The sequence below is a fragment of the Rhinopithecus roxellana genome, chromosome 2 (genome assembly GCF_007565055.1).
Source record: "Rhinopithecus roxellana isolate Shanxi Qingling chromosome 2, ASM756505v1, whole genome shotgun sequence".
Classification (NCBI taxonomy): Eukaryota; Metazoa; Chordata; class Mammalia; order Primates; family Cercopithecidae; genus Rhinopithecus; species Rhinopithecus roxellana.
In genome coordinates, this window is record NC_044550.1 from 142,544,866 (window position 1) to 142,560,959 (window position 16,094).

The following is a 16,094-nucleotide window of genomic DNA, read 5'->3' on the forward strand; positions in this document are numbered from 1 at the left end:
TTGAGACCAGCCTGGGCAACATGGTGAAAACCTTGTCTCTACAAAAAACACAAAAATTAGCCAGGCATGGGAGGATCACTTAAGCTCGGGAGGCAGAGGTTGCAGTGAACAGAGATTGTGCCCCTGCACTCCAGCCTTGGTGACAGAGCGAGACCCTGTCTCTGATAGACAGACAGACAGACAGATAGGAAATCTGCTGAGTTGCTTTGAATAAGACATTATTAAGCGATTACTAATAACAAGATTAACAAAATCCACTTGTAAGATGGGGGTCCATAGAACGTCCTCAGATTTCACCCTTTGCAGTAATGTAGTTTTACCACCTTTTTTCAAGGCAACTACCGGAATGCACACGATGTTCTTTTCAGTATGTACGCAGAACTGAAATCCCAGAAGATCAGAATTCCCTCCGAGATGGCCACCAACCTCATGATTCTGCACAGCTATATACTAGTGAAGGTGAGGCCCATGGAGTGACTTGGGACATAACCTGCCAGGTGTTTGTCCCCCATTGAGATTTTCTCCAGGCATTCTCCATTGGATTAGAGCGATTGCCAGATCTCTGTATTGTTAAGTAACAAAACAAGATACAGAACACTTCTACAATACGCTGCCTTGTGTGGAATAAGACACGGGGCAGGAGGCACAGCACCAACTCCAGTGTGGGGACAGGGAGACGAGGGGGACCAGGCTTCCCCATGTGCATCTTCTTATAGTGTGGTGTGTTGTTTTGTTTTGTTTTTGAGATGGAGTCTTGCTCTGTCACCCAGGCAGTGGCACGGTCTCGGCTCACTGCAACCTCTGCCTCCCAGGTTCAAGCAATTCTCCTGCCTCAGCCTCCCGAGTAGCTGGGATTACAGGCACACACCACCACACCCAGCTAATTTTTTTGTATTTTTAGTAGAGATGGGGTTTCACCATGTTGGCCAAGCTGGTTTCAAACTCCTGACCTCCCAAAGTGCTGGGATTACAGATGTGAACCACCATGCCCAGCTTTCTTATATTGTTTTGATTTTGAAACATATAAATGTATTACCTGTGCCAGAAAAATAGATTTACTTAAAACATCTTTGTTTATCCAAAACTTGTTAATTTATTTATTCTGTTAGTGGATTTCATAAAATTCCACTGTTTTTTTAAATATTGTTTAGTCTTCATCCAAATATAAAAATAATACATATTCACTAAGGAAGTGTAAAGAACATCAAAAATAATTTTTTAAAAATTCATCCTTTAAGTCCACCGTCCAGATATAACAATTGTTAACACTGTGTTGTATATATTCTTTGTACTTCTATAAATGCATGTTTTTTACCAAATTGGGATTACGTTTAGTTGTGTATATTGTTTTGAAATCAATAATTATCAATACAAACAAAAATAGATCCTGCAAACTTCAAGTACTTGTATGTATGATTTACATAAATGAGGCTGGGCATGGTGGCTCACACATGTAATCCCAGTACTTTGGGAGGACGAGCGAGGAGAATCATTTAAGCCCAGGAGTTTGAGGCTGCACTGAGCTACAGTCACACCATGGAACTCCAGCCTGGGCAACAGAGCGAGACCTCAACTCTAGAAAAAGACACAATACAACTTACATAAATGTCACATATATTCATGTGTACATTTATATATATATATATATATATATATATATATCTGTAAAGATACAGGCAGATCCAACTGACATATTTTTTCAGATGTTCATTTATGTCACAGTACATCTTTCCATATTAATGCTAAATTGGTTCTCTGACCTGTTCACAAGAGCAGTCATGTTATGAATGATTTATATCCTAATTATTGTCTATATCAGCACTGGCCAGTAGAACTTTCTACAGTGATAGCACTATTCTATATCTGTACTTCTCAATATGGTAGCCACTAACCTGGCTATGGAGCACTTAAAATACAGCTAGTACAGCTGATAAACTACATTTTTAATTGTATATGATTTTAATTTTTAAATGTAAGTAGCCATACATGACTAATGACTACCACATGAGACTGTACAGGTCTATAATGCTGATTCTAAGGGAAATGCATCTGAAGGTATAACTTGCAACCTCCAAGAGTACTTTTCCCTTCAGAGAGTCAGGAGGACCCTTCTTCCATAAAGGAGGGGGTTGGAAGGAGGAGAGTCTTTCTCAGCTGCAGACATGAGTGGTGATATCAATGTCCTGGGAGCACAGAATCTGGCAAAATGGAGCCTTTAGGAGTGCAGTGGGGGAGGGGAAACACATTGGTGGAAGATGTGGGGCAAAAATAGGAATTTCTGTAAGAGGCCCTCCAGCAACAGAGCTTTCTAGCACCGTAAGCCACAGGGGTGCTTCTCTCGTCCTTTTCTTTTTCTCTGGCCCCAAGTGTTGGCATCATTTCACTCTCACCCTGCACATTCTCACCAAGTATCAGCAGCCCTGACGCCTTATCTGTCTGCTTCTCTCCTCCCCACTGCCCCACTTTTTGGCCTCCTTATCTCACCCTTGGATGACTGCAGTGGCTTCATGGCCTGGCCCCTGCTGACTCTCGAGGCTCACCCCATCTTAAATGCACCCCTCAATGTGTCACTGACCCTGCTGGTCCTTGCCTAGTCTCAGGTCTTCCGCCCATCATTGCCCTCCTAGCACAGACAGGGCCCCTTTCCTTTAGCAGATCATTCTCTTTCTTTCTGCCTGATTCCTGACTCACTCAGCTTTCAGGTCTTACCACAACTTGGTGAAGTTGGTCCCCCAGGAATGGCCAGTAAGAGATAGACTGGGGATTTGAACCCATATCAAGTGGTCTAGGGCAAAGTCAAAAGCAGAGCATAGAGTAGGTGAGGCAGGTGAGGCCATGGAGCCAGGCAGCAGCTGTTGAAGAGAAAAAAGGGAGGGATCTCCAGTGGCATCAGCCAGGAAAGTCTACAAGGATCCCACAGTGACCCTGGGCCATAATCAAGGAGTTATTTGGGGGAACAAAGCATGAATTGGGGATAACCAATGACTATGAGAAGAGTAAAATATGTCATTTGTTTCAGATTCATGTTAAAAATGGAGATCACATGAAAGGGGCTCGCATGCTTATTCGGGTGGCCAACAACATCAGCAAATTTCCATCACGTAAGTACCACTGACCACGCCGCATGCCCCATGCCCCACGCTGCACGGCACCCCACCCCTTGTGCAGGCTCCCCAGGCCGCATGCCCCATGCCCCACGCTGGCACGGCACCCCTTGTGCAGGCTCCCCAGGCCGCATGCCCCATGCCCCACGCTGGCACGGCACCCCTTGTGCAGGCTCCCCTCGTCAATAACTCGTTTAATTCTCACAGCAGCTCCATGAAGTGGCATGTCAGGGCCCCAAGACCACTCCCAGGTTTGATGATTCTTCACTGGGAGGATTTACAAGAGTCAACACACGATAGTACCAAAGCTGAGATTTACCACAGCAAAAGGATCTGAGGCAAAATGAGCAGAAAGATTTGCCCAAAGGCGAGCAGGTGCAGGCACGGACCTCCAAGAGTCCCTTTCCAGTGGAACACACAGGACGCAAGTTCAGTAACTCCTCCAAGACTGACTTGTACGACATGGCGAAACGTAGAGTGCCAAGAAGCTCATTAGAGACTCAGCAGCCAGGAGTTTTGTTGGGGTGTGGTCATGTAGGCACCCCCTGCCTGGCATGTACCCAGTTTTCCAGGCTCCCAGAGAGCAGGTGTTCAGCATAAACCACATTGTTTGTACAAAGATTTTAGGCACAGTGAGCCACTCATCAGTTCTGGAAATGGTGGGAACCGTCTCCAAATCTGTGTTCCAGATGCGAGCCAAGGGTTAGCTGTTCAAGCCTTTCCAAGGATGACAGTCTCAGGCCTGCACACACAAGTACTTTTCTGCACAAACTGGGACAAAAGAAAAGAAACAACATTTGCCCAGGATCACGTTGTCAGCTAATAATAGTCTGACTCTGTGTTCACAAGCACAGTAGGATGTTGCCTCTGAAAAGGCCCCGCTATTCTAAAAACCATGTCATGATAGCATTCTGAAATAATTAAATCCTGTCACATTGTGACAGGGATCAGCAAACTTTTTCTGTAAAGGGCCAGATGTAAAATATTTTAGACTTCGTGAGACATACAGTCTCTGTCACAGCTGCTCAACTCTGCCATCTTCTCATGAATAATACATAAACGAATGGGCATGACTGTGTTTCAGTAGAGCTTTATTTTTGGACACAAATGTTAACCACATACACTTTTAACATGTCACAAAAATATTTTTCTTTTGATGTTTTTTCAACCACTTAAAAATGTAAAAATCATTCTTTGCTCATGGGCCATATAAAAAGTCAGAGGGCTAGATTTGGTCCATGGGTCATAATTGGCCAACCCATATTCTCTAAGTGTATTTTTGTCGTCGTTGTTACATGAAAGTCTACCATGCGGGCAAAGTGTTGGATAGGACAAGCACTCTCATGACTGCTGGAGGGAATGGAGATTGGTATGGCATTTCCAGAAAGTAGTTCGGCAATTTGTGGTAAGAGTATTTTTTAAAAGGTCCTGTTTTTGAGCCAGTAATTCTGGGTATCTGTCCTGAAGAAAGAATTTGATGCCTGCAGAGAGATTAGTGCCTAAAGTCATTAATCCCCCTAATGCTTTTATCAGTAGTCCTGTCAGATGCAAAAAAATATATCTAAGAGGTGTGAAAGGAAACTCATGGAAGTGTTGCCTCAAAGGATGCAGGTCCCAGCGTTACAAGGCAGACATGGTGTAATCAAAGGAAAAGCAATTGATGGGCAGTTAGCCTGACCCCATGGCTACGTACTTTCCTCATTAAACAGATCATATCTGGTTCTTTGCAGAAAAAGCAAAGTTCAGAGGCTATGACCCTGTTTTCCTACAGAACCAGGGTGGAGTCCCGCCTGTATCACTGAGGACAGGAGACACTGTGCCCTTACTGCTCTCCCATTTTCTCTTGCAGACATTGTACCAATCCTGACGTCAACTGTGATTGAGTGTCACAGGGCAGGCCTGAAGAACTCTGCTTTCAGCTTCGCAGCTATGTTGATGAGGCCTGAATACCGCAGCAAAATAGATGCCAAATACAAAAAGAAGATCGAGGGAATGGTCAGGTAGGCAGAGACAGCTATTTCTGCTATCTAATCACATTTCTCAAAGGTATTTCCCAAAATGTAGCTGCCAATGTGCAGGTTCGATAAGAAAACAGCGGGGAGCCAGGTGCAGTGGCTCACGCCTGTAATCCCAACACTTTGGGAGGCTGAGGTGGACAAGTCACTTGAGGTCAGGAGTTCAAGACCAGCCTGGCCAATATGATGAAACCCCATCTCTACTAAAAATACAAAAATTGGCTGGGCCTGGTAGCGCACACCTGTAGTCCCAGCTACTCAGGAGGCTGGGGCAGGAGAATCGCTTGAACCTTGGAGGCGGAGTTTGCAGTGAGCCAAGATTGTGCCATTGCACTCCAGCCTGGGCAACAGAGTGAGACTCCATGTCAAAAAAAAAAAAAAAAAAAAGGCGGGCATAGCAATTAGGATTATATTCAGCCCCAAGCAGCAGAAAACCTAACAGCAGCTTGACCAAGTCAGTATTTATTTGACTCATACACAAGGCATCACAGTCCAGGGCTGGTGTCACTGTGCCTTGATGCCACCAGACCCAGATCCTCCTATCTTCCAGCTTTGCCATCCATAGCATAGAGGTTTCCATGTGGCAAGACATCTGCCACACCCGCAGACACCATGTCTTCATTCCAGGCAGGAAGAAGTAGGGAAATGAGAAGTCAAAGGGATCTTCTCCTTTTTGCTCAGGAAGGCACCATCCTCAGGACCTTCAGTTTTCACCTCCGTGGCCAGTACTCTGCCTCACAGCACTTAAGGCTGCTAAGTGGAAACAAAGTTCTGCTGGCAAGGAGATGGAGAGAAGCAGCGAACTACGTCTGCCAAAGAGGGATAGAAAATCGTGGGCATTCTCTGTGGGAACTTCCTACTCACAGGGCCCACTGCCAGCAGAGACCCCATTTCCAAATCCTATGCAGCCCCAAAAGCCCTTAGGCATGTCCTCGCTTCAGAAAGCGTCAGTAGCCTGCTTTTTCTAAAGGAAAACTAGGAAAAAGTAGCCCTTGCATTTGGAAAAGAAAAAAGTCATTGCAGTCATGGAGTAATTCTAAACAACCACTTATTCAGAGGAGTGATGACATTTGGGGTTCCTGTTCATTACATTATGATGAGACCCAGGTCCCTGAGTCTTGACCCAGACCTTAGCCCAGGGAGAAGACTAGGATTGGTAATGACAAATGGAAGCAAATGACACTTCACTGGTAGCTGGACTTGGGAGCCACCCTCATGGCAGAGAGCTCTAAGGTGGATAGGAGTACGTGGAATACTCCTTTTTTTAAGCCTAAGTAGCTTCAGACCAAATCACTCTGACCCAAAATACCTGCTAGCATGGAGAATGGGGTGGGGAGAAGGTAACTAGAAAATGCAAGATCATATTTACCCCCGCAGCATAGAATCACACTAGCTGAGGCTCTGGCTGGGAGGAGATGCTAGTCATTCTCGCCCCATGCACAAATGGTTTATAGCTATGTGGTCCAGTATGGTATCTGCTAGCCATATGTGGCTATTTAAATTTAATTAAAATGGAATAAAAGTTAAAACTTAGTTCTTCACACTACCCGTATTTCAAGTGTTCAAATGTGGCTCATGGCTACCATATTAGACAGCACAGAATCCGAACATTTCCATTGTCACAGACAGTTCTATTGGACAGTGCTGGTATAGCTTTTACCACTTCTGTTACACAAAAGAGAGAGACAGAGGATAAATACCAAGCTCACCACTCCAGTAGCACAGGAAGAGAGAAGACCACAAGACCTACCCGTGCTTTCTGCCGTTGAATGTGCTATGAACTCCGGTTCCCAAAGGTGGCCCATGTAACACCCTAGAACCTAACCAATCCTAAGTAGTCTTCCTCCTCCCTGGAGTGGATCAAGGGCTAGTGTGAGCTTGTAAGTATCTCTCTAAGCCCAGAGTCTGACTATGAAGTAGGTGTGTCACGTGCCCCTGGTTTTCCAAATATGCTTTCTCTTTGCCCTCCCCGGTACATGAATAAAACGGTATTTTTAATTGACATGATTCTTCCTCACAGGAGACCCGATACATCTGAGATAGAAGAGGCCATGACTCCATGTCCATTCTGCAAATTTCTTCTCCCAGAGTGTGAACTCCTCTGTCCTGGATGTAAAAACAGTATCCCATATTGCATTGCAACAGTGAGTTCCTTTATAGTAATTTCCCTTTCTTTGCATATATATTTGTAACCCATTTGAATATGTCAATATTTTCTTCACTTTTAAAATAATCTTATCCCTCAAATTTCCTGCAACATCTGGCATTTTATTTCGTGGTCAATACAGTTAAAGGTGATATTCAAAGCAAATAATAATAGTGGAGGCACTATCACTGCAGGGCTGAATAGCGCAGACTCGGGGATCAGACTGTCCCAGGCTCAATCCTCTGCAGCAACACCAACCACAGACTGATGAGCTAACATGTGAAGCCTTGGTGGCATCCTGGCAGGCTGCAGCACTTAATAAGCAGTAGTTTTCATTATTATAATATTGAGATCTAGTGTCAGAGAACTTTAACATATCAGTTTATTTGTAATTCACTGAACTAATTTAAGCTTTATTTTAAAGAAAACTAAATTCAGGTAATGATATCACAAAATTGAAGATTATTCTTCCTTTAAACAGGAATCTGATAAGCAAAAACCTAGCTTTAGTCCTTTTAATGTCATCTGTTACCCACCTGTGTGAAATAGCAATGATTTTATAATTTAGAGGTCTGACTTATAACTGGAGTTCAATTATTATAATTGAATAACAGGCAGGGCGCAGTGGCTCACACCTGTAATCCTAACACTTTGGGAGGCCGAGGTGGGTGGATCACTTGAGGTCAAGAGTTCAAGACCAGCCTGGCCAACATGGTAAAACCCTGTCTCTACTAAAAACATGAAAATTAGCTGGGCATGGTGGCATGCTCCTGTAGTCCCAGCTGCATGGGAGTCTGAGGCAGAAGAATCGCTTGAATCCAGGAGGTGGAGGTTGCAGTGAGCTGAGATTGTACCACTGCACTCCAGCCTGGTCAACAAAGCAAGATTCTGTCTCAAAAAAAAAAAAAAAAAAAAAATTGAATAACAGTGGGAGTTTTTAAAACAAAGATGAATTTAACTCTTAAACATACCGTTTCCAGGGTCGACACATGTTGAAAGATGACTGGACAGTGTGTCCACATTGTGACTTCCCTGCTCTGTACTCCGAATTGAAGATGTAAGTGTGCATCATGTCACCGAGTCTCACAGATTTGTCCAGACACAGGCCTTTCATTCTACTTCTTTTGTTCTGAAGCATCCTTCTGTTTATTTGTGTTCCTAAGGATCTCTAAAGACTCAAATTGTCTTTGAGAATATTATCCTTAAAGAGGATCTTGCATGAGACTCAATAGTTCTGATTCTCAAATTGCATGGTGGACATGTATTAGGAGGTGTAGACAGAAAGTAGTTGTCTTTCTCATTAGAGTAACCCAAAGCTAAAGGAATGTTACATATTTAATTTACTCTGTCTTTCCCTCCCCTAATCAGCATGCTAAACACTGAAAGCACATGTCCTATGTGTTCAGAAAGATTAAACGCTGCTCAACTGAAAAAGATTTCAGACTGTACCCAGTACCTGCGAACGGAGGAGGAACTGTGAGCGGCATGTGCAGGTGAGTGGCAGAGCACCCATGTGCCTTCTGGGCGCAAGGGTCCACAGCGTGCATGCAGCTTTTTTTTTTTTTTGAGACGGAGTCTCACTCTGTCACCCAGGCTGGAGTGTAGTGGCCAGATCTCGGCTCACTGCAAGCTCCGCCTCCCGGGTTTATGCCATTCTCCTGCCTCAGCCTCCCAAGTAACTGGGACTATAGGCACCCGCCACCTCGCCCGGCTAGTTTTTTAATATTTTTTAGTAGAGATGGGGTTTCACCATGTTAGCCAGGATGGTCTCAATCTCCTGACCTTGTGATCCACCTGTCTCGGCCTCCCAAAGTGCTGGGATTACAGGCTTGAGCCACCACGCCTGGTCGCATGCAGCTTTTTACTGTGTATCGGTATCAACTCCTTTTAGTGCATCATGGAACTTGCCAGATTTGAACAATCTGACAACCACCTTTTGATGTGTTTTTTTTTAATGCTAAAACGCAAGCATTATTGTCTCCATACAAAGGTTATTTGGCCAAGCAGCATCATTCCGACTAGACCAGATTTTTTCAAATCTCACAGGGCTCTTTTTAATCGCGCCATTAAAACTAGAGTCAGCTAATAAAAGGTTTTTGTTTTGTTTTGTTTTTGTTTTTGTTTTTTAGGGTCTGTGATATAATTCAGGAGAATATATTGTAAAAATGTTGGCTTCCAGAGATTTGGAAATAATCTCCATTTCTTTTTCTTTCCAAGTCCCATTTTTGTCACATGGAAGCTGCACATATTCCTTCTACTTCATTCCATTGGAAGCACTTACTCGTGGCCACACATACTGCAGAGGAAGACAGGGAAATGTAGTCTTTAATTGAGAAGCCAAAAGCCCTGCCAAAACTCAGGATATTCTTTTACCAAAGGGAGAAGTGAAAGTAATTCACCTCTGACACGGCATCTCACACTTAGCCTGGTTAAACAGGAGTCGAGATTCCCCCCACAACCTCTCTGTTTTCCCTTCCTCAGGAAGCGGCAGCTCCATCCAACCAGTTGGACAGGACAGAAACCCTACATGTTTTCTAGATTCCTCCCACCCTTAGCCCCCATGAGCAAGGGCTTTCAGGCTATCTCCAGTATATCTGGTTCATGGTTCTCTTGGCTTTTGATTGCACCTGCAGAAACAAAGAGCCTCCAAGGCTGCCCATGAACAGGCCCAACCTTCTCCTCCTGCCTCAGGTCTGATTACTCACCATGTTGCAGCCCCACCGGCCTTCTTGCCCTTACCTGACCACTCCAAAATGTTTTCCACAGCAATTGCACCCTCTTACATTCCCACCAGCTGCACAAAAGCGTTCGGCTCTCCACTCCACATCCCTGCCAACAGCTGTTGTCTGCCTTTTTTTTTTTTTTAGACAGAATCTTGCTCTGTTGCCTAGGCTAGAGTGCAGTGGCATGATCTCGGCTCACTGCAACCTCCGCCTCCCAGATTCTGGTGATTCTCATGCCTTAGCCCCTGAGTAGCTCGGACTACGGGCATGTGCCACCACGCTCGGCTAACTTTTATATTTTTAGTAGAGACGGGTGGGTTTCACCATGTTGGCCAGGCTGGTCTCGAACTCCTGACTTCATGTGATTTGCCAGCCTCAACCTCCCAAAGTGCTGGGATTACAGGCATGAGCCACTGCACCCAGCTGGGTGTTTGTCTTTTTATTGTTCAGTTCTAAGAGTTCTTTATCTGTTCTAGATATAAGTTCTGTATCATATATGATTTGGAAGTATTTTCTTGTGGGGTTTTTTTTCCCCTTTCTTGATCCTTTTTGTTTTTTAATAGAGGCAGGGTCTTGCCACATTGCGCAGGTTGGTCTCGAACTCCTGGGCTCAAACAATCCTACCTCGGCCTCCCAAAGTGCTGGGACTACAGGCATGAGCCACCATGCTCGACCCTGATAGCATTGTTTCATGCACAAGTATTTTATTTTGATGAAGTCCAATTTATCTGTTTGGTTCCCCCTGCCCTTTGGTTGCTTATGCTTTTGGTATTGTATCAAAAACCATTGCCAGGCTGGGCACAGTGGCTCATGCTTATAATCCCAATGCTTTGGGAGGCCAGAGTGGTAGGATCACTTGAGCTCAGAAGTTCGAGACCAGACTGGGCAACACAGTGAGACAGTGTCCCTACAAAAATAAAATAAAATAATTAGCCAGGTATGGTGGCATACACCTGTAGTCCCCGTTGCTTGGGAGGCTGAGGCAGGAGATCACTTGAGCCCAGGAGGCTGAGGCTGAAGTGAGCTATGATCAAGCCACTGTACTCCAGCCTGGGCAACAGATTGAGCGAGCCCCTTTGTCTCAAAAAACTAACCAGCCAATCAACTATTGTGTAAACTGGACACAGTGGCATGCACCTGTTATCCCAGATACTCAGGAGGCTGAGTCAGGATTGCTTGAGTCCAGGAGTTCAAGACCAGCCTAGGCAACATAGCAAGACCCCATCTCCAAAGTCATGAAGATTTGTACCTGTTTCCTTCTAGAAGTTTTGTAGTTATTACTCTTACATTTAGGTCTTTGATCCACTTAGTTTTTGTGTCTGGTGTGAGATAGGGATCCAGCTTCCTTCTTTTGCATGTAGATATCCAGCTGACCTGGCAGAATTTGCCGAAAAGACAAATTTTCCTCATTGACACTGGATTATTGTCTATTTGAGTTCTAAGTTTTTTATGTATGTATTCTTTGTCACATATATTTTGCAAATATCACACGCTGTGGCTTCCCATTTGTTTTTCTGAATGGTGTCTTTTGATGAGCAGGTTTTGATTTTGATGAATTATAATTCATTAATTTTTAAATTTGAAATTTTATGGTTGCCTTCTTTGTCCTAAATATATATGTGTGTGTTTATATATATATATTGCCTACTAACAAGTCAGAAACATTTTCCTGTTTTCTTCTAGAAGCTCTAGATCTGCAATTTATCTTGAAATAATTTTTGTTTCCAGTGTGAGGAAGGGTTGGATTTTCTTCCCCTCAAATAGATATAAAATGTGGGCCTATTTCTGGACCCTCTCTTCTTTGGCATTGACGTGCTTCTCCCTTATTTTAATACTACACTATTTTGATTACTGTGGCTTTATAGAATCTCTTAAAGTCAGGTATTGTGGATCCTCCAATTTGTCATTTTTTTTTTTTAAGATTGTTTTGGCTGTTATTCTATCTTTGTAGACAATTTTAAAATCAGTTTCTCAAATTCTGTTTAAGAAACCTGCTCAAATTATGATTGGGACTTGTATTAATTTTGTTGCTATATAACAAATTATCACAAATTTAGCATCTTAAAACAACACACATTTATTATCTCACAATTTCTATGGTTATGGGTCAGTAGTCTAGGTATGGCTTAGCTGAGTCTTCTCTTCAGGGTCTCACAAGGCTATAATCATAGTGTTGGTTGGAGCTTCGATCTTATCTGAAGTCTTTTTCTAGTCTGTTGGGTTTTGTTTTCTTTGGGGACGGTGGGGGAAGATTCTGATCTTTATGGTCAGAGGACTGAAGCCCTTAGCTCCTACAGGCAGTTTCCTGACATGTGACCCTCCCCACAACATGAAACTGCTTCAAGTCCAGTGTAAGATCATCTCTCATATTTACAATCTCTCCCTTCAAGGAAAGTCTGGACCCTATTATAAAGGGTTCACCTGATTAGTGAAGCCCATGACAAACTCTCTTTTGATAATTCAGAGTCCATTGATTGGGACCTTAACTACATCTGCAAAATTCCTTCATCTCTATCATATAATTAAACCTAATATGGTTATTATCACATCATATCACAAGCCCTGCCCACACTCAAGAGGAAGGTATTACACAGGATAAGTATCACTGGGTATGGGAAATTTAGGGACCATCCTAGAATTCTGCCTATTACAACAGTTACATTGATTCTGTAGATCATTTTGAGAACTGACATCTTTAACAACAGTCTGCCAGTCTATGAATATGGTATATCTCTACATTTATTTAGATCTTTTTCAATTACTCATCACTATTTTGCAGGGTTTTTTGTTTGTTTTTGAGATGGAGTTTCAACTCTTGTCACCCAGGCCAGAGTACAATGGTGCAATCTCGGCTCACTGCAACCTCTGCCTTCCAGGTTCAAGCCATTCTCCTGCCTCAGCCCCTCGAGTAGCTAGGATTACAGGCACCCACCACCATGTCCAGCTAATTTTTGTATTTTTAGTAGAGACGCGGTTTCACCACGTTGGCCAGGCTGGTCTGGGACTCCTGACTTAAGGTGATCCACCTGCCTCAGCCTCCCAAAGTGCTGGGATTACAGGTGTGAGCCACCGTGCCCGGTCTATTTTGCAGTTTTGAATAAAGAAGTCTTTCGTTAAATTTATTTCTAAATAATTTGGGGAGATTTTAATACTAAATGAAATTTATTTTTTTTCATTTCCTAATTGTTTACATAGGAAAGTGCAGTTAATTTTTATATATTGACCTTGCATCCTGTAACCTTTCTAAATTGACTTATGTCTAGTAGTTGTACTGTAGAATCCTTCAGATTTTCTGTGTAGTCATTTACAAATAAACAAAAAATGTACTCATCTTTCCAATCTTTATAACTAACTTTTATTTTTCTTCTTATATGCACTGGCTAGGACCTCCTCTACAATGTTGTATAATAGTACAGTCAACATCCTTGTCTTGTTCTCAGTGTTGGAGGAAGGCATTTAGTATTTCACTATCGTGATGTAAGGTTTTTCAGAGTCTCCTAACAAATTGTGGAAGTTTCTTTCTAGTTTACTAGGTGACAGATTTTGTCAAATGCTTTTTTTCTATCAATTGAGATGATATGGCTTTTCCCCTTTAATCCATTTATATGGTAAGTTATATTGATTTTCAAGTGTGAAAGCCAACTTTTATTCTGGATATAAACTCACTTGATCATAATGTATTATCCTAATGCTGGATTATTTTGCTAATATATTGAGAATATTGTGTCAGTGTTCATGAGGGATACTGGTTTGCAGTTTTCCTCTGTTGTGATTCTTTTTTTTCGAGTGTTATCATAAGGCTGAATTTAGGTCTACAATTTTGTTACTTGCTTTTTATTTGTCCTATCCACTTTTTGTTCAGTTCCTCTTGTCTTGCCTTCTATTTGACTAAATATTTTTTCGTATTTCATTTGATTCTTCTATTTTTTACCTATGTCTTTGCAAAATTTTGTACTTGATTAATATCCTATTATATATATATACACACACACACACAAATATACATATGTACACATTCTAAATCCTGTAATACAATGATATAATTTTTCTTTAGTTGTGTCTTTTTAAAGGAAATTATAAAGAAAAAAATACAATGTAGCTTTACATTTACCCACATTTATAATTTCCATGTTATTCTTGCCTGAATCCAAGTTTCCATATGGTATTATTTCCTTTCAGCCTGAAGTACTTCCTTTGACATTTCTTACATGTACAGGTTTGCTGGTGACTTCTTCTCTTTATTTTCCTTCATTTTTGAGGATATTTTAGCTTGATATGCAATTCTGAGGTTTTCTTAAAGCACTTTCACAATTGTCTCCAATATCAAACTTCATTGTTCCCTTGAGTTTACTGGTTTCTTTGTGGCTACATTCAAGGCATTCTTTATTTTTGGTTTCCAGAATTTTTACTATACTTGCCTGGATGTGGTTTTTAAATTTTTTTAACTTAGGATTTCCTAGAATTCTTGAATCTGTATATTTTTTCCTCAATTGGGACATTTTGAGCCATTATTTCTTCAAATACTTTCTCTATCCCTTTCTATCTTGTCATTCTGGAACTCCAGTAATATCTGTGACTACTTGATATCTAAAGTCACTAAAGTTCTTTCCTCTTTTTTCTCTGTTCATATTGGGTAGTTTTGATCTATATTCTAGCTCACTGACCTTCTTTTTTTTTTTTTTTTTTTTTTTTTGAGACGGGGTCTCCCTCTGTTGCCTGGGCTGGGGTGCAGGGCCACAATAATCGTTCACTGCAGCCTCAAACTCCTGGGCTCAAATGACCTTCCTGCCTCAGCCTTCCAGGTAGCTAGGACTACAGGCACGTGCCACCTTTTTTTTTTTTTTTTTTAAAGAGATGGAGTCTCACTATGTTGCCCAGGCTGGTCTTGAACTCCTGGACTCAAGTGATCCTCTCACCTCAGCCTCCCAAAGTGTTGGGATTACAGGTGTGAGCGACCATTCCTGGCCTTCTAAAGACAAAAAAAAATTCAGATTTTGTCACAAGTTTCTAACTGTTATCTATGGGAAGATTAAACTGCAAGTGGAACTTTGTATTTTTAAAAAACAACCACAGAACCTCTCCACACACTATCACGGCATTAGATACTGCTTTACAGAAAACTTCAAGGAACCAGACCATGGTACATCATAGCTCCTTGCAGTATGTCTTCACTGAGTTATGACTGTGCACTGTCCTATAGCCAGGCACAGAGCCTGTGCTCCTAGTCCCAGCTACTCAGGAGGCTGAGGCGTGAGGATCACTTGAGCCCAGGAGTTCAGGGCTCTAGGAGACTTATGTTCATGCCTATGAAGAGCCACAGTAATCCAGCCTGGGCAATGTAACAAGACCCCATCTCCTAGGAGAAAAAAAAAAAAAGACACACACACACACACACTGTCACTGTAAGCATCCTTATACAGTGAATACTGGTTGAAGCTGTTGTTCACTGGCTTTTAAACAAATATAACTTTAATTTCAGGAAAATTTTTCCTACAAATTAATTTCTGAGCACTTTGCATTCGTTCTTCCCAGTGAGGTGGCTATTATCAGCATCCTTACTTCATTACAAAGGCTCAAGAGCTTGCCCACACAATTTGAGTCAGTTGGCAAGGCTAGTACCAAAACTTGATGCAGATTACAGACTAGAGATTTCCAACTTGAATGTTTCCTGTTCCACATTCTAGAAATGGGCAAAAAAAAATTCTTTTTAATATGTTTGGCTTTATTACTAAATGCTAGCCATTATTTGAAACACTTCTAGAGGCATGTGTTCTGTTTGTCCTTTCTAGATACAATGCTCCTGAGAAGACAGCATTTTCCACAGGAAGCTGTTTCCTCCCCTGGTGGATTTAAGAGACAGTCCTTTCTGGATACAGGGAAATGAACCAACAGTGACCTCTCCAGGTCGGCACTTCCCACTTCCGTACAGTGGCAAAACGATGACGTGTAACCTTGCTGTTTATTGTACTTTGTATATTTCCTCTTCAAAGTCTCACACACTCTATCCTCTGCACACTTAATAGTAACCTATGACATAATTGTAAATATTCAGCTTTTTGATAACTTTTGTATTTTGAAATACTTTAAAATAAAATTGTTGACTAGA

General features: G+C 42.2%; 1 protein-coding gene across 5 annotated transcripts in view; it reads left to right on the forward strand.

Annotated features, from left to right (window-relative positions):
* Positions 1–16,094, forward strand: part of WDR19 (WD repeat domain 19) — a 94,587-nt gene extending 78,493 nt beyond the window's left edge. For 2 of the 5 annotated variants that reach the window (XM_010365800.2, XM_030921508.1), the window contains 7 exons: positions 335–459; positions 3,020–3,101; positions 4,954–5,104; positions 7,140–7,263; positions 8,246–8,322; positions 8,634–8,758; positions 15,778–16,094. In XM_010365800.2, the coding sequence (XP_010364102.1) occupies positions 335–459; positions 3,020–3,101; positions 4,954–5,104; positions 7,140–7,263; positions 8,246–8,322; positions 8,634–8,745 (671 nt within the window). In that variant the 3' untranslated portion in view covers positions 8,746–8,758; positions 15,778–16,094. Of the gene's footprint in view, positions 1–334; positions 460–3,019; positions 3,102–4,953; positions 5,105–7,139; positions 7,264–8,245; positions 8,323–8,633; positions 8,759–15,777 lie in introns of those variants that run through there. The other 3 variants (XM_030921504.1, XR_004054420.1, XR_004054419.1) reach the window with 3 other exon arrangements.